At 42.3% G+C, this 17,671-nt stretch overlaps 2 protein-coding genes across 2 annotated transcripts; both read left to right on the top strand.

Annotated features, from left to right (window-relative positions):
• Positions 1–2,399: 2,399 nt before the first annotated feature.
• Positions 2,400–6,835, top strand: LOC123516708 (ankyrin repeat domain-containing protein 49-like). The gene is given in 4 exon segments (XM_045276312.1): positions 2,400–2,632; positions 3,813–3,939; positions 3,941–3,971; positions 5,069–6,835. Coding segments are annotated over 4 exon segments (633 nt in total). The 5' UTR covers positions 2,400–2,505; the 3' UTR covers positions 5,417–6,835.
• Positions 5,440–17,575, top strand: LOC123516697 (mitochondrial ribosome-associated GTPase 1-like). Its single transcript, XM_045276302.1, has 6 exons — positions 5,440–7,024; positions 7,055–7,863; positions 9,945–10,134; positions 12,715–12,869; positions 14,466–14,561; positions 15,388–17,575. Exons 2-6 carry the CDS (start codon positions 7,478–7,480, stop codon positions 15,521–15,523), a joined length of 963 nt encoding a protein of 320 aa, XP_045132237.1. The 5' UTR covers positions 5,440–7,024; positions 7,055–7,477; the 3' UTR covers positions 15,524–17,575.
• Positions 17,576–17,671: the final 96 nt, after the last annotated feature.

The following is a 17,671-nucleotide window of genomic DNA, read 5'->3' as shown; positions in this document are numbered from 1 at the left end:
AGGGGATACTTAACTAAATATTTTCCTGTTCTGACGCCCAGTAAACATTACAGAACCACTCGTTCTTCCAAGTTTGTTGTGTTTAGAAGTGAATAGTTAATCTTCCAGATCTTTGATGTCTTCAGTTAAATAAAAGTAATTCTATATAGAGCCGATTCGTTGTCTCTTTTTTTTTGCTATAGCAACAGCCTGTCTGTCGTGACGTATACGCTACGACAGACTGCAGCGTCACAGTGCTACTCACCCTCCCTCTCCCAGTACTCCTGACGGTAGGTGTGCCAGTTAGCAGGTACTACCATATTCAAGAGCCTCCTGTTGATTTGCCACGGGATTGTAAGTGTTTTACTATTCTAGTGACATATGAATAAAATTTCTACACTCAAACGACTCTGATTGAAGTGACTCACACGGGATTTCACGAATGTTTAATTCTGGTGACAATAACAAGACGGCGTTAGTGTTTCCAGTCTCCAATTCATCTTAATACTGGACCAACCCGCAAAAGCAGGACTACTTTATCAAAGTAAGTGTTTATTTAGGTCGAGCCACAGCCAAGGGTCAACTCAGGATAAATCATCAAATGCCTTTCCTGCCATTTTTAAATGTTTTTATGTGAGGTAGATGGGGGGTCTACCCAATCCCAGGCCATACCGACATCTTGGATCTCTTATTTATTAGCCATTTCTAGCCTTACCTCTCAGTATTATGCAGCAGCCGCGTTGCTAAGCTTTCATATCAGCTACTGGTACACATCCTTCATGGCCAGGTTTAAGCTCGGTGAAGGCCTACCCCGGCCCGCCCAGAATCTTTGATATTACTGGGATTTGGAATCTCTTTATATTTTGGGTATCATTTGAAATATATGCCAAGTCAGAATATGTAAAGCATTCTGGTCTGGCGGTGTTTTTTAAAAAGGTCATTTTCAAAATCATTTACGTAACGTATGAGCCTGCCACTGCCAAGTCAGGCCAGGGCTGTGACGTCATCAGACCACAGGGCCAGGCCGTAACGCCACTATAGCAGGAGCCTCCTGATGTCTCCCCCTCCTGACTCTCTTCGTCCATATCTAACATAATTTACAGTGATAATATATCGTGTGTGTGTGTGTGTGTGTGTGTGTGTGTGTGTGTGTGCATTTATCTAGTTGTATTTACCTAGTTGTAATTTTACAGGGCCTGGGCTTTATGCTCGTGTGGCCCCGTGTGTGTGTGTGTGTGTGTGTGTGGCCTATTTTTCATTTGACATAAGGTGATTGTCTGTGTGTGTGTGTGTGTGCTGCATCGCCTCCACTTCTTTCAAAAGATTACGACTGCGGCAACATGCACGATCTTTTAATATTATGGCCTGGTGCCATATTCTCGATACACACAGTAGTGGCTTTTATATTCAATGAAAAAATCTGCTAATATATATATATATATATATATATATATATATATATATATATATATATATATATATATATATATATATATATATATATATATATATATATATATATATATATATATATATATATATATATATATATATATATATACACACACACACACACACACACACACACACACACACTTTAAGGGGTTAATGTGCTTTTTTGATATTGTGGGAAGGGCGGCAAACTGGAAGGCCGCTGGCCGCCTGGGTGCAAAATTACTAGCTACGTATACATACGCCGCTGCCTATCAATTAATACATCTATCCACCCTTCTATCTATCTATCTATCCATCCATCTATCTAACTAATCTATTTATCTATCTATGGAGATTTGATCCTAATCTATCAACACAATCAACATTCAACAGCAAACATTCGTCGGTGGGTGGGTGGATGGGGAGGAGGGGTGACTTAACAAAAACGCATTCATTTCAACATTTTACCTTCAATCCCTTGCAATGGACACATGGTGACTAATAATGATGACAATAAGTAGTAAATCGATCTCAATACTACATATTTGCTATGTATCCCACCAAATATCCCTAAAAGCACCGAATTAAGAGAGAAATATGGAAAGGTCACTCAAGCAAACTTATTTCAGGATTATGGGTTCAGTTATTTGCAGGGATAAATAATGATGATAATAAGTATTTCTACCCTAGACTGCACCTTTAAATTCGCCCCAAAAGACCATAGATCACATAGAAAACACCAAAACAGTAAATATTTTAGAGGGGGACTTAATAAAAACAACTAAACCTCCACATTTATCCCTTTAGCGCATTACAGATGATTCGTGAAGACTAACAATAATAAAAATAAGTAAAAGCTTAAACTCAAACTACACATGAACCCTCCAAAACACCATAAAAACACGAAAATAATGAAAAAAGGAGCAAATTCGTGAGAGTTGGCGGTAGTGGAGGTGACGAAGACGAGTGAGAGAGAGAGAGTGAGTGAGTATATGATCAATCCTCTCCCCTGTGTCCCTCCTCTCCCACCTCTCCCAGGCCGTGATGTGTGGCCTGCGTGCCTGACAGTGCCTGACATTGCCTGGGAGTGCCATGAGCCAGCAGGAGGAGGTGGAGGAAGCTGTGTGTGAGGAACTGGAGGAGCCTGAGCGCCCCCCCACGTGGAGCTCAGGATGGGACGACGAATGTACAGATGTAGAGGCTGACCCTGACCCCCATGGTGCGTCCCCCCTGCCCCCCCTATGACCCAGCCTAGCCCCCATGACATACCCTAGCACATTCCTTGTACCCTCCCTGTCCTCTATGGTACGCCCCCTGACCTTATCTGACCTATTTGACCGTCTTTCGTGATATCCCATTCTTGTGTTCCCTTCGCCCTCCCGCCTGACCTTCCCCCGCAGTCCTGACCGCCTCCACATTCCTTTCCCTGCTGCACACTCCGCCTTGGGTCTTGGTTCTGTTGATTCCACTTTTTTTTCTTATTTTTGAGGGTTATTTTTTTGTTCTTGATATATTTTGTTATAATCTCTCTCTCTCTCTCTCTCTCTCTCTCTCTCTCTCTCTCTCTCTCTCTCTCTCTCTCTCTCTCTCTCTTAGAATTAGACAAATAATGTGTTAAGTAATGTCTATGTATTTGAAATTTTCAGATTAGGTTAGGTTAAGTTAGGTACGGTAATTGTTAGATTAGGTTAGGTTAGGTTTGGTGATTATTGGATGAGGTTAGGTTAGATTAAGCTCAATTTAGGTTTGATTAAGTTGAATAAAAGTGTCTGTAGTTTGTATTGTTTATCAGCTTGTATTGGAAATGTTAAGATTAGGTTAGGTTAGGTTCAATTTGATTAGATTGCATTGAATTTGGTAATAACAGGTTAGACTGGGTTAGGTAAATATTTGATAAAGTTAATGGGTTAGGTTAGGTTTGGTAAGTGTGTTAATAATTTTTACTATTGTTATTTTTTTTTTTTTATGTGGGAGAATAAACTGACCAGGGGCAACATAAAATGGAAAAAAAAAAATAGATAAATGAGGAGGTCCACTTAGTTGCCAATCCACTTGCAGGTCTGAGAGAGTTAGCCAAAACAAAAGGGATAAATATCTTGAAACCTCCCTTTTAAATGAAGTCAAGTCATATTAAGTTGGAAATACAGAAGCAGGTAGGAAGTTCCAGAGTTTACCAGAAAGTTTATTAGTGTAAGTCTATTTATTAAGCAAGGCATTAGAAAAGGACAGAGTAGGGATGAAAGAAAGAAGAAAGTATTGAACAGTAAGGCCATGACAGGAAGAGAAATACAGTTAGTAAGATAAAAAACACCATTACCTCCCACACACATCACCCATAAAGCATGCCAACACACCACCACCACAACCACCACCTGATGCATCACACACCTCCTCCACAGCCACACCAGAGCGGGAGATCCTGTGGGCGTGTGAGAATGGGCATCAGAGTGTGGTGGAGAGGATCTTGACGCAGCACCCCGAAGCTGTGGCTGCAACAGACTCTGACGGCTACACTCCCCTGCACCGCTGCCTACAGTGACTACCCTGAGATTATCAAGGTGTGTGTGTGTGTGTGTGTGTGTGTGTGTGTGTGTGTGTGTGTGTGTGTGTGTGTGTGTGTGTGTGTGTGTATTACAGGGCCCGAGCTGTGTCCTGTCTCCTTGTCCATTCCTGTCATATCTCTTTCATCTGATTGACACACACCGTCAACATGACTGCTCGTTTATTCCACTTATCAATGCTATGATGCGGGAAACTGTATTTTCTCACGTCATTTAGACAGATGTCCTTTATTAGCTTTTTTCCATGTCCTCGGAGATAATTACTTGTGGTCACCTTTATTCATCCCAATCTTGTTCATTCTTTACATTCATCCCATATTCAGCAGTTTTGGATGTCTTTATCTATTAACCCCTGAGTTTTGGGTGTGATTAAACCATCTTATTTACATCAGGAAGGGTCTATGGAGGTTAGAAGATTAATGGCCATAGCCTTCACTATTTTAACACATAAGTTTCTGAAGCTGTATAAAATCATCAGATAGTAAATAGAATGAATATGAAAACGTGTCATGGTGCTAAAGAAGTTAATCCTTTGAGTACGATGACACATTTCCATATTTGTTCTGTTTACTATTTGGTGATTTTATACAGCTTCAGAAACTTATGTGGAGGATTAAGATAATGAAGACTATAGCCATTAATCTTCTGACCTCCATAGACCCTTCCTAATGTCAATAAAATGAAACAATCGTACATAAATCTCAAGGTAAAATATGTGTCCCAGTACGGAAGGGGTTAAAACCTCAATCCTTTTCTCAATATTGTATCCGAGTAACTGTCTTTTCTTTACTGGTTCATTCTTACCCTCTTCCTTATTCTTCTTCTCTAAACTCCTTTACTTATTTATTTTTTTCCTATTTTTTTTCATTTTGGTGTGGGTCACTTTCTCTTGTGTATTAAAAGCAGAAACACAGAAAAAAAAAAGGTAAATATTGCACCAGAAAGAATGCCAAAAGTCACTCCACAACCACTCCACAGCCACTTCACATCCACTTCACATCCACTCTACAACCACTCCACAACCACTCCACAGCTACTCCATATCCACTCCACAACCACTCCACAGCTACCTTAACCCTCTAACCACTCCCCAGCTCCTACTCCAAGCTGGGGCATCCGTCACAGCCAAGACAGTGGACGGGTGGCTGCCTCTACACTCCGCCTGCCGCTGGAACCACCACGCCTGTGCCCTGCTGCTCCTGGACGCTGGCAGTGACATCAATGCAGTCACCAACAGTGGCCAGACACCGCTCCACCTTGCAGCAGTGAACCCCCAGGCCAGGGAGACACTGCAGCTGCTTCTTCACAGTCGCCATGTTAAACCTCTCCTAGCTAACAGTAATGGGGAGATTGCCAGGGATATTGCAGTGAGGAGTGGGCCTTATGTGTACCTGTTTGAGGTGACTGAGTCTGTTTTGAATGAGTGTGAGGAGCCAGAGTGAGTGAGTGAGTGAGTGTGTGAGAGGTGGTGTTCTCCTTGTTTTATTTTATGTGGATGTTTTGCTTATCTATTTGAGGTAACTGAGTGTGTTTTGAATGTGTGTGAAGAGCTGGAGTGAGTGTGTGAGAAAGAGTGAGTGAGTGAGAGAGAGAGAGAGAGAGAGAGGTAGTTCATTTACTCTCACAGCCAATATTGCAGTGAGAGGTGAGATTGCGGGTACTTATTTGAGGTGAGTGAGTGTGTTTTGAGGTGCCAGAGTGAGAGTGTGAAAGAGAGTGAGTGAGAGGTGCTGCATTCACTCTCACTTCCTTCTTCAGTCTTTTTATATCTATTTGAGATGACCAAGTGTGCTTTGAATTTGTGAGAGTTTGAGAGTGTCTGGCAGTGAGTGAGTGAGAGGTGCTGCATTCACTCTCACTCCCTCCTGTGACTGAGTGAGAGGTGCTTCATTCACTCTCACTTCTTTCTTACTTCTTTCTTACTTACCTGTTGTGTGAGGAGTAAGAGTGAGAGCGAGAGTGAAAGAGTGAGTGAGAGGTGCTTCATTCACTCTCATTTCTTTCTTGCTTACTTCTTACTTTCTTACTACTTAGCCAGAGTGAGAGCATGGGAGTGTGAGTGAGAGAGAGAGAGGTGGTACATTCACTCACTCCCTCACCTTTGCATCACTAACCTGGATCAATTGTGGTTGTGTTGTGCTGTTCTGTGCTGTATATTTTGTTAAACTAGGAGGTGGTGAGTGGTGGCTGTGATGCTGTGATGCTGTAGCCTATTCCTGATGCTGTGATGCTGTTCAGTGTGAGGTTAGGTTAGGTTAGATTAGATAAAGGTTAGGTTAGGTAAAGGTTAAGTTAGGTTAGATTAGGTTGAATAAGGGTGAGATCGAGTGTGAGAGGGTTATCAATGCAGGTTTAAGGGGACAATTCAGTGTTTTAAGTATATAAGGGATCATTTAAAGGTCTATAGTGGAGTTTAGTGATATTTTTGGGTGTGAGAGGTTCAAGACAGGTTTAAGAGGGAGTTTGAGGGACAGATTTTAGTGTTTTAGGTATGTAAAAGATCATTTAAGGGTATATAATGGTGTTTTAAATCTGTTTAGTGGTGTATTTTTGGGTGAGGTGGTTATCAAGACAGGTGTAAGGGGAGTTTTAGGGACAGATTTCAGTGTGTTTGGTATGTAAGAGATCATTTAAGGGTATATTGTGGTGTTTTAAGTCTGTTTAGTGGTGTTTTTGGGTGAGGTGGTTATCAAGACAGGTGTAGGGAAGTTTTAGGGACAGATTTCAGTGTTTTAGGTATACAAGGGATCAATTAAGGGTATATAGTGTAATTAGAAAGGGTGTAGGTGTGTTAAAGGTCACATTGAGGTTGAGAAAGGGTGCTACTGTGTGTTAGGGGGAATAAGGGTGTGTTAGAGGTGTTATTAGGTGTTAGGGACTGTTTTCCAGGTGTATGGGGGTATAGGTAAGTGTGGGCAGGTGTGTCAGAGTGTATCAAGGTGTATCTTGTATTTAGGAGGTGTGTGTAGCCCAGTAAGGTGTATTTTGTGTGTATTTCGGTCTGTAAGGTGTAAGTAAGGTGTGCGTTTGGATGTACTAGAATATATAAGGTGTGTTTAGGGTGTGTGTGGCAGAATAAGGTGTGTTTAGGGTGTGTGTGGCTCAGAAAGGTGTGTTTACAGTGTATGTGGATCTGTATGGTGTGTATTTAGGGTGTATCTTGACCCTAGAAAGTGTATCAAAGGTGTATCAAGCCCTTTGAGGTATGTGAAGAGTGTGTTAGGGTGTATCTGTCCCTGTGAGGTGTGTCGAGTGTATCAAGCATTTGGATGTGTCTTTAAGGTGTGTCATATCTAGCCGTGTAAGGTGTATCAAGGGTGTATCTGGCTGTTGTGAGGTGTATCAAGGGTGTATCTGGCTGTTGTGAGGTGTATCAAGGGTGTATCTGATCCTGTAAGGTGTATCAAGTGTGTGTCTGCCCCTGGAGGTGTGTTTAGGGTGCGTCAGGGTGTGTGTGGCCCTGTGAGACACGTCAAGGGTGTGTGTGGCCACAAGGCAGCACCATGGCAGCCCAGGTGGCGCGTCATGGCCTGCTGATGCGACAGAGCTTCAGCCTGGCCAGTCAGGAGGCCATCAACTGGTTCCCGGGACACATGGCCAAGGGACTGACACAGATGCAGCAGAAACTGAGGGCGGTGGATTGCGTGGTGGAGGTGCATGATGCTCGGATCCCTCTCTCCGGGCGCAACCCTTTGTTTGAGAAGCGTCTGGGTCTCAGCACACTGAAGCCACACCTGCTGGTCATGAACAAGATGGACCTGGCTGACCCAACACACATGCAGGCCGTCAAGGAGTACTATGATGGCCAAGGGGTGCACCAGGTCCTCTTCACCAACTGCAAGGAGCCAAACAGTCCCGGCATTAAGCGTATCATCAATAAGGTGTCCAGGTGAGTGTCTGGTGGCTGTTTATCTGCTATTGTCTTTCTTATATGTATGTTCTTTGTTTCTTGTCTGTTAATATTGTTATTTTTCATTTTGTTTATTTTATTTATTTTATTTATTTTTTTATTTATTTTTTTTTTTTCATTATATTTTCAAGGATGTCGTCAGCAAGGTGTCCAGGTGGGTGTCTGATGGCTAACTCATCTATTACTCACCTTATATTCCTGTTCTTGTCTTCTTGTCTGGTAACCCCTTCAGTACTGGGACATATTTTTACCTTGAGATTTGTGTACCATTAGACCATTTCTTTGACATTACGAAGGGTCTATGGAGGTCAGAGGGTTAATGGCCACAGTCTTCACTATTTTAATTCCCCCACATGAGTTTCTGAAGCTGTACAGAATCACCAGTTAGTAAGCAGAATAAATATGGAAATGCATCATAGTACTGAAGGAATTAATCTTGGCTTTTTTTTGTGTTGGTTTTAAGGTAGTTAGTGTCCAGGTGGGTGTCTTTATTTTATTTATACCATGTGGGCTTTTCACGGGAATTTATGGGCTAAAGCGGGTACTTTTTTTGGGGTACCTCCTATCTCAAAGCCCACCCGCTAGGATACCATTGCCCCGAGTGAGGAAGCCCAACCTACACTCGGACTGTGGACAGGATTCGAACCCGTGCACCTGAAGACCCCTCGGACCCCAAAGCACGCATGGTTCCACTGTACCATGGCAGCTAATTCATCTGCTACTGTCTTTTGTAGATTTTTGCTCTTGTCTTCTTGTCTGTTTATTTATTTATTTATTTTTTTTTTATTATTTTCTTTTTCAAGGGTGTTGTCAGTAAGGTGTACAGGTGGGTGTCTGACAGCTGACTCAACAATTACTCCCCTTGTGTTCTTGTGTTCTTGTCTGTTGACGTTCTTGTGTCTTTTTTGTTTTCTTATATTTCCAAGGGTGTCGTCAGTAAGGTGTGTGACGGCTGACTCATCTACTACTGCTCTCCTTATGTTTAAGTTCTTGTCTTCGTGTCTGTTGATGTTCTTGCCTTTTTTTGTTTTCCTATGTTTTCAGATTCTTAATTTTTTTGTGTACTTGTGTAATTATCCTTTTAATGTTTTTTTTATGTTCTTATATTTTCAGATTCTTTTGCTTTTGTGTTCTTATGTTCTTGTTATCTATTTATTTATTACTTTTGTTTATCTAGAAGGAGCACTGGCTAGGGGCAACAAAGGGTCCACTGAGGTGCTACTTCCTAAAAAGGTGTCAGTAGGGCCATCCAGGATTGAAGGATGAGTGTCTTGAAACCTCCCTCTTGAATGGGTCCAGGTCATAGATAGAAGGAAACACAGAAGCAGGCTGGGAATTCTTGAATGTACCAGAGAAAGGTATGAATGATTGGGAGTACTGGTTAACTCTTGCTGTTGAGAGGTGGATAGAATAGGGGTGAGAGAAAGTAGTGAGTGTTGTGCAGTGAGGTTGTGGGAGGAGGGGAGGTATGTAGTTAGCAAGAATATAAGAACCATTAGCATGAAAGTACCTCCAGAAGATAGCAAGACAGGCAACACTGCAGCAATGAGAGAGAGAGAGAGAGAGGCTGAGGACAGGCAGTGACAGGAGAGGTGATGACGGGAGAAAAAGGGGCTGGGGACAGAAGGGAGGCGGTGATGAGAGACAGAGAGAGAGAGAGACGACAAGATGACCAGTATTTACCTCCCCATACCACCAGCCTCCCACACATTTACCAGGTACAGATGCCACCACTTGACTCCTTACCAATCCTGGCCCTGTAATTTCTCAGTAGCACCACCTGGTAGCCCTGTCGTGTGTGTGTGTGTGTGTGTGTGTGTCATATAGGAGGGTGATGGAAAGGGAGATGATGTGGTGATCTTGGAGAGGGACAGGGCATGGACCAGGAGGCTAAGGTCAAGTGGGTGGAGCCTAAGGGCATAGATTTTGTGGTGGTTGAACCAATTAAAGGAAAACTAAAGCCTTTACCTGGTGTTGATACTGAGAAATTACATGGCCAGGATTGGCATCTGTACCTTCCCTCATGTGTGCCACCTGCTACCATACCACCATTCCCCCAGGGCCATCAAGGACTCTGAGCGCTACAACCGGTCCGAGGAGGAGTCCTACAATGTGATGGTGATTGGCATCCCTAACGTGGGCAAGTCGTCGCTCATCAATGCACTGCGGGCCAAACACTTGAGGCGCAGCAAGGCCACCCGCGTCGGAGCCACCCCCGGCATCACCCAGAGTGTCATGGAGAAAATCAAGGTGTGTATTTACCTACCTAGTTGTAGTTTTACAGGCCTGGGCTTTATGTTCGTGTGGCCCCGTCTCCATATCTACACTTATCCAATCTTACTTTAAAAGTATGCACACTCGTTGCAGACACTACTTCTTCATTTAAACTGTTCCACGTCTCAATATATCTTTGCGGGAAACTATATTTTTTAACATCTCTCAGACATCTTCCTTTTCTCAGCTTTTTACTATGCGATCTTGTGCTTGCTTCGAATGTCATATTCTTCTCTCAGGATCAGTTTCTCATTATCCACTTAGTCCATTCCGTTGATCAATTTATAAACTTGTATCAGATCCCCTCTCTCTCTTCTTTGTTCCAGGGTTGGTAGATCTCTCCTCATGTCATCCCTTTAAATTCTGGAACCATTCTTGTAGCCATTTTTTGTAGTCTCTCCAACTTCCTTATGTGTTTCTTTTTATGAGGGGTCCACACTACTCCTGCATATTCCAATCTGGGTCTTATTATAGTACAGGCAACCCCTGCTTAACGAAGGTTCACACAACGAAATTTCGCTACAACGAAGGTTTCGTTTTACTACCATCTGCTTGTTTAACGAACACCACACTTGCTTAAACGAAGTTTTATCCAGGTAATTTTTTTCCAAATTTGAAAGCCCCACCGTATCATGCAAGCTGACAGGCTTTTGAATACACCAGGAGCTGCTGGTACTAAGGCCTGCCTCAGGAGAAATCCTGAGACACCTGTAGAATAAAGATCAAGATCAAGCCTCTCGTGGACAACACAGGCACTGCCGATACAAAGGCCTGACTCAGAAGAAATTGTGCGTCACCTGTAGCATCAAGATCAAGATCAAGATCACACGCACCACTCACTCCCCAGTCAAAACATAACAGCGTCACCAGCAGCTCATCTTCCCTAGTTCAACTTACCACCAAAACGCCCTGCAATGTGGCCTAACGTTCCTAAGAAGACCAGGAAGTGTCTTACTCTCGAAGTGAAGCTGGGTATTATTCACAGACAAGAGAGAGGCCAGAAAACTAATAACATTGCTTGCCACCATCTTGACTCCATCTACTGTCTACTATTTTTAAGTCAGCAGACTCTATTAAGAAGGCTGGTGAGACCGCATCTTCCTTGCAAGCTAAAAGAACCACCTGAACTCGTGACTCTACAATGGATAAAATGGAAAGCCTTGTGGAAATGTGGTACATAAGTTAAGATCATCAACATTATAAAGTTACGTACATACATACAATAGTGTACATTATAATGACTTAAATTAAACTACCTAAATGTTTAACTTCATAATTTTTACTTTCATTAAACCTTTCACTGTACTATGATGCACTCTCGCTTTGCTTACTCTCAACAGAAGTTCAAATCAGGGGTTAAACTTGTTATAATCGGTTCACTTAACGAAGTTTTGCTTAACAAAGTGTTTTTTAGGAACATAACCCCTTCGTTAAGCGGGGGTTGCCTGTACTTATCAATTTCTTCAACATTTCTTTGTCCATGTAGTGAAATGCTACTCCAATATTCCTTAGCAAATTATATGTCTCTAAAAATTCTATCAATATGGCTTACCGGTTGATTGTTTTCTTCCATCGTCACTCCTAAGTCCTTTTCCTTTTTTACTTTCTCCAGTTCTACTCCATCTCCCATCTTATAGATTCCCACAGGTCGTCTTTCACTCTTTCCCATTTCCATGACATGGCTTTTGTTCACATTGAATTCCATTTTCCACTTTTTACTCCATTCCCAGATCTTATTTAGGTCTTCTTGCAGTATTTCACAATCCTCTTTTTATGTGTGTGTGTGTGTGTGTGTGTGTGTGTGTGTGTGTGTGTGTGTGTGTGTGTGTGTGTGTGTGTGTGTGTGTTTACCTAGTTGTATATTACAGGGTTTGAACGCAGCTCATAGTGACCTGTCTTTATATCTACATTTATTCAACCTTTCCTTAAATCTGTGCACACGTGCTGCTACAATCTCTTCACTCAATCCATTCCAAATATCCACCGCGCACACGGGTGTGTGTGTGTGTGTGTGTGTGTGTGTGTGTGTGTGTGTGTGTGTGTGTGTGTGTGTGTGTGTATTTACCTAGTTGTATTTACCTAGTTGTAGTTTTACAGGGCCTGGGCTTTATGCTCGTGTAGCCCCGTCTCCATATCTACACTTATCCAATCTTACTTTAAAAGTATGCACACTCATTGCAGACACTACTTCTTCATTGTGTGTGTGTGTGTGTGTGTGTGTGTGTGTGTGTGTGTGTGTGTGTGTGTGTGTGTGTGTGTGTGTGTGTGTGTGTGCATGATAATAATAATGATAATGAACAGTTTATTTATACATCTTGCAGTAATGAAACTGAATAAATACAATGGGTTAGGGAGAGTGAAAGCTATGTACCTTGTCTTGACTCCCATACTTTGACGAGAGACAGCCGTGGTATGTGTGGATATGGACATATGTATGCATGAATGTATATATCCTATGTATGTATGAAAAGTATCAAGATGCCTTTATGGATATTTAGCTGTTTAACTCATCCATCAACACCAAGAGCCAATGATTGAGTGTTGTGACTGGTGCAGGTGTGTGAGGACCCCAAGGTGTACCTGGTGGACACCCCCGGCGTGCTGACACCACGCATCACCGACCTGGAGATGGGACTCAAGCTGGCCCTGGCTGCCACCATCAAGGACCATCTGGTGGGGGAGGACGTGATCGCTGACTACCTCCTCTACAGGTCAGGAGGGGCTGGGGACTGGGAGGCATAGTGGGGGATTTGTGCTGGGGGTGAGGGCAGTATTATTTCACTCCAACACCGACATGGCTTTTGTTACCCTTCACATCTTATACAGCTTTTCATTCTGAGCACTTTGAACCCACACATACCCATCACTTTGACTTTGACTTTTTTTTCCCTTTCTTTTTCTTTTTTTTACCATTTTTTGGGAGAACGAGCGACATCCATCCACACAATGAACTGTTGGACACTGAGGAATGCTGTTAGATTTGTTTGTTTGTGTGTGTGTGTATTGTCACATTATTTGCACATGCATGTAATGAATGACAGTGATTATTTAGTTTGGGCATGCAGCGACTGGCCAATAAAAGTAATACATAATGAATCTAGCCAATCAGAGCGGTTTGTGGAGAGAAGGCACTCTTTTTGAATCTGTCTATGGAAGATGTCTGCCTGGGCAGGGTGTTGCCTCAATTATATCCATTGTATTACCAGATTTTACAAAGAGAAATATGGTAATGACTTCATATTAATTTCTCAGCGTTGTTAGTCAAGTTAGGTTAGTTTGCTTTGGTTAGATCAGTTTAGCTGTGTTAGATGAAGTTAATTTTTTTCTGAGGAAGATGTATTAGTGGTGCATGTCGCCTCAACTAGGTGACATTAGCTAGGTTATATTGATTAGGTTAACTTAGATTAGGTTTTAGGTTGGTTTAGTTTTGATGAGTTAGGTATGGTCAGTTTGGGTTAAATAGATAAGTTAAAATAGGGTGTTACAGTCAGCGATGAGCACTGGTGGCGGTGATTCATAAGGGAAGGAGGGTGGTAATGTATATAAAAAGTACCAATTTACAATGGAAATGAAGTACAGATTTATTCAAAACATCAAAATCTACCAGAAAAAAAGTCTCATCCAGAAATAAGCTGTTGGTGTCACTGTGTAGATTTACTGCGAGGGCATAGGAAGGATTTGTGCTCGGGATCTTTGGGCATAAGAGGGATGGAAAAAGGTCTGAGGAGGCATAGGTAGCTCTGAGGTGTGTGTGTGTGTGTGTGTGTGTGTGTGTGTGTGTGTGTGTGTGTGTGTGTGTGTATTTACCTAGTTGTATTTACCTAGTTGTAGTTTTACAGGACTTGGGCATTACGCTCATGTGGCCCCGACTCCATATCTACATTTGTGTGTGTGTGTGTGTGTGTGTGTGTGTGTGTGTGTGTGTGTGTGTAATTCACTGTTTGATCTGCTGCAGTCTCTGACGAGACAGCCAGATATTACCCTACGGAACGAGCTCAGAGCTCATTGTTTCCGATCTTCGGATAGGCCTGAGACCAGGCACACACCACACACTGGGACAACAAGGTCACAACTCCTTGATTTACATCCCGTACCTACTCACTGCTAGGTGAACAGTGAACAGTGAACAGTGACACGTCAAAGGAGACACACCCAAATATCTCCACCCGGCCGGGGAATCGAACCCCGGTCATCTGGCTTGTGAAACCAGCGCTCAAACCACTGAGCTACCGGGCTGTGAGTGTGTGTGTGTGTGTGTGTGTGTGTCCAGCAGTGTGGAGTTCTGACGCCATGCACTTCTCCCTCAGGCTAAACTTGGCCGGGAACCACAAGTACGTGCAGTTCCTGGGACTGGATGCACCCACAGACACCATCCAGGACCTCCTCATCTCGGCGGCATTGAGGTGAGTGCGGGGGGGAAGTGGGGAGACACCTCATCCTGTCACCCCAATAACATACTCCCTCTCATTCACTGGCCCTCTCACACACTCCCTCTCACTCCCCTCATCTCCTCTCCTGGTGTTACTTCCTAACTCTTCCTGCCCCCTTCCTTACACACACACACACACACACACACACACACACACACACACACACACACACACACACACACACACACACACACACACACACACACACACACACACACACAACACAACACACTAATGTAAAAAAAAAAAAAAATAATAAAAAAAATAATGATAAATAAATAATAAGAAGAAGAAATATAAGAAATTGATAAAATAAAGCAAATGAAAAAAAATTATAAAAGAAAATAATACAAGACAAGTGGAGGAACAGAAGTGGAGAAGTGGATAGATGGAAAGAGCGAGAGAGAGAGAGAGAGAGAGAGAGAGTGGTTGTGGTTGTGATGGTAGAAGGTTTATGTAGATTTTAGTAAGTCTTTGTGTGGTGGTGGTGGTGGTGGTGGTGGTGGTGGTGGTGGTGGTGGTGGTGGGGGTGGGGGTGGGTGTTTAATCAAAGTCAACCCCAAAGAAGAACCCATTTTTTATGTTAAAGAAGAAAAACTGGACAAGGGCAACATGAAACACAAAAAAAAAACCCTACTTAGTTGCCAGTTCCCTTGCATGTCCAAGATACCAAAAAAAAAAAAAAAAAATAAATAAATAAATGAAAAAAAAAATGGGATAAATGTCTTGAAACTTAATCCCCTAGAGAAGAACCACTTAACCCCTCCCTCTCCCCCCCCCTCTCTCCTCTCCCACACAGGAACAACTGGGTGAGGAATGTGAGGGACCATCGCGGCCTCAACACCTTCCCTGACACCCTCGCCACGGCCGCCAGGTTCATCAGGGCCTTCAGAACGGGTGTGTTTGGCAGGATTACCCTTGACCACATACCCTGAGCTGCCCTGGTGTGTTTGTGTGTGTGTGTGTGTGTGTGCATGTGTGTGGAAAGCAGAGGTGAGGTTTGTGAAGGAAAGTTTAATAGGATGACCTTTGTTAAAGTATAGTACATATGCTCACCAGATTAAGTTTATTGTTTAAAAATACAACAAAATCAATACATTACTACATGAGGAAAACAAATGAAAACTTAGAAGGTGCATTTTCTCATCAGTAATTGTATTACTGCTCCAGTTGTTCCTTCAAGCTCAACTTCAACATAGCTACATTTTTGCACGAGTGTGGTGTCTTTGGGGCAAGAGATGGTCGCTCACACTCATCCACCAGAGTAGTGAAGGGGGAGGTGTCTCCTTGGTAAGGTTCTGCAAACTCCTCCTCTCTGATACTGGGTTCCTGGAATGTCCTTGTTAACCTCTTGTCCTGCTGCTGCCACCTCCACTGTATCTGGTGGTTCCTGATGTCCAGCAGCATCTTGGGACTCACCCATTCCGTCCCACTCTGGTCAAGGGAGCAGTGCAACTCTTGTGTGGCAACAGCACCTTCACAAGCACCACTCTCACCTTCAGCCTGGTCTTGCTGAGAGCTCTCCTTTGCTTCACTTTCTTCCAGCTGGTTTTCTGAGAACATGGCTTTTAGTCTCTTTAACAGTGATATTGAAGTTACAAAACTCTTCATGAGTTTCTTTTGCTTCATTTCCAGATGTCTTGCATTAGTTTTATCCTGAATCAGGATTGCTTCAGCATTCAATTTTCTTGTTCCTTCAGAAGCTTTTCAATATCATCTGTGACTTTTAAATCTATGAGCTTAGTCTTGTCAAAGTTAATGGTAGTGTTTGTGGAGGCATCAACTTGACTGGACTTCACTCTTGTCACTGCATCCTGCATTGTGTTCTCTTCATGTAAGTGTTCACTGTTTGATGGGGTCACTTTGCTCACTGATTGAGGCTGTAAAGATAACTGTGTACCAATTATCACACTTCTTGACTTTAAACATTTCTGTGATGCCTCAGCACCTGATGTAGATGAAACTGAATCAACTTAGAAATACTCTTTGGTTCAAAGCTCATACTTTTTTCTCTTCAGTAGAGTACTGACACAAAGGACAGCAGCACTTCTTCATCTTTGTGCTCTCTTGGTGGACCTTGGAGGTTCAGGGATGTTAATATTCTTCTCAGTACTCATACTTGAGCAGCTGCATGTGGTGGGTTCCTGTAGGGAGCAACTAGGAGCATCACATATTCACAGTTTCCATGTGTTCTGTGCCACAGCAAAGCTTCATCTCATGGATTCACAGTTTTGTTGGTAATAGGAGGGGCAAATCTTGACACCTGCTGTTCCATATTTTGATGTGATGATGCTGAGTTATCTTTTAACTGCTGGGAGGTTAGGAATGACATGTAAAGACTTAAGAAAGAGAGAGACCAGCAGCAAGAGAAAAGAAAGTCTAGAAAAAAATAACAGGAAAGAGTGAAAGATAAACATGAGAAAAATTGAAATAGAAAATTACAGGCGTGGTATAGCTGGCTGGTCTTCCTCAAGAAGGCACAGGTAATGTGGAGGACAGCAGATTCCTTATAGTGTTGATGATAATGATAACATTGTACATACTACCTACTTGTGTTTATTTGTAAGCAGTACAGAAAACTGAAAGATTGACGTGAAAGAAAATGTGTAGTAGCAAATAATGATGATAATGATGTGTTATGTGTATTATGAGGAAAGGAAAATAAAAGATTTGAAGAAAATAAAAAAATCATTAATAATAGTGATGATATTAGTAATAATAGCAATAGTGGTAATTGTGTATATATTGTTTTATTTATAAAAGGTAGTAGGCCTGAATGGAATAGGGAAGACAGAGATGAAAGAAATTTGAACAGTAAATGCCTCATGATGATGATGACTAACAATCATTATGTAGATTTTGTTCCTTGATATTGCGATAGGTATAAAGATAACATTTGCAGGTAGATATAGTTCCTATTTCTTCACCTCCTTCACTAAATTACACTTCCTTATTTTGTATTAGAAAAAATAAAGGACATGAAATGGTGATATATTTATTTCTCCTTTACTCTACTTTTAACGGCTCTGCTCCTTTTAAGCTTCTTCTGATTCACTGAAATTTCTCATTCTTTAATCTGCCGT

Source organism: Portunus trituberculatus, chromosome 6 (genome assembly GCF_017591435.1).
Source record: "Portunus trituberculatus isolate SZX2019 chromosome 6, ASM1759143v1, whole genome shotgun sequence".
NCBI lineage: Eukaryota > Metazoa > Arthropoda > Malacostraca > Decapoda > Portunidae > Portunus > Portunus trituberculatus.
This window is presented reverse-complemented; position numbering and strand designations above follow the sequence as displayed.

Coding starts and splice junctions, on each gene's coding strand:
- LOC123516697 (XM_045276302.1), top strand. CDS start 7,478: ATGGCAGCCCAGGTGGCGCGTCATGGCCTGCTGATGCGACAGAGCTTC. Junction 12,870..14,465: donor GCTGACTACCTCCTCTACAG/GTCAGGAGGGGC, acceptor CTTCTCCCTCAG/GCTAAACTTGGCCGGGAACC. Junction 14,562..15,387: donor CTCATCTCGGCGGCATTGAG/GTGAGTGCGGGG, acceptor TCTCCCACACAG/GAACAACTGGGTGAGGAATG.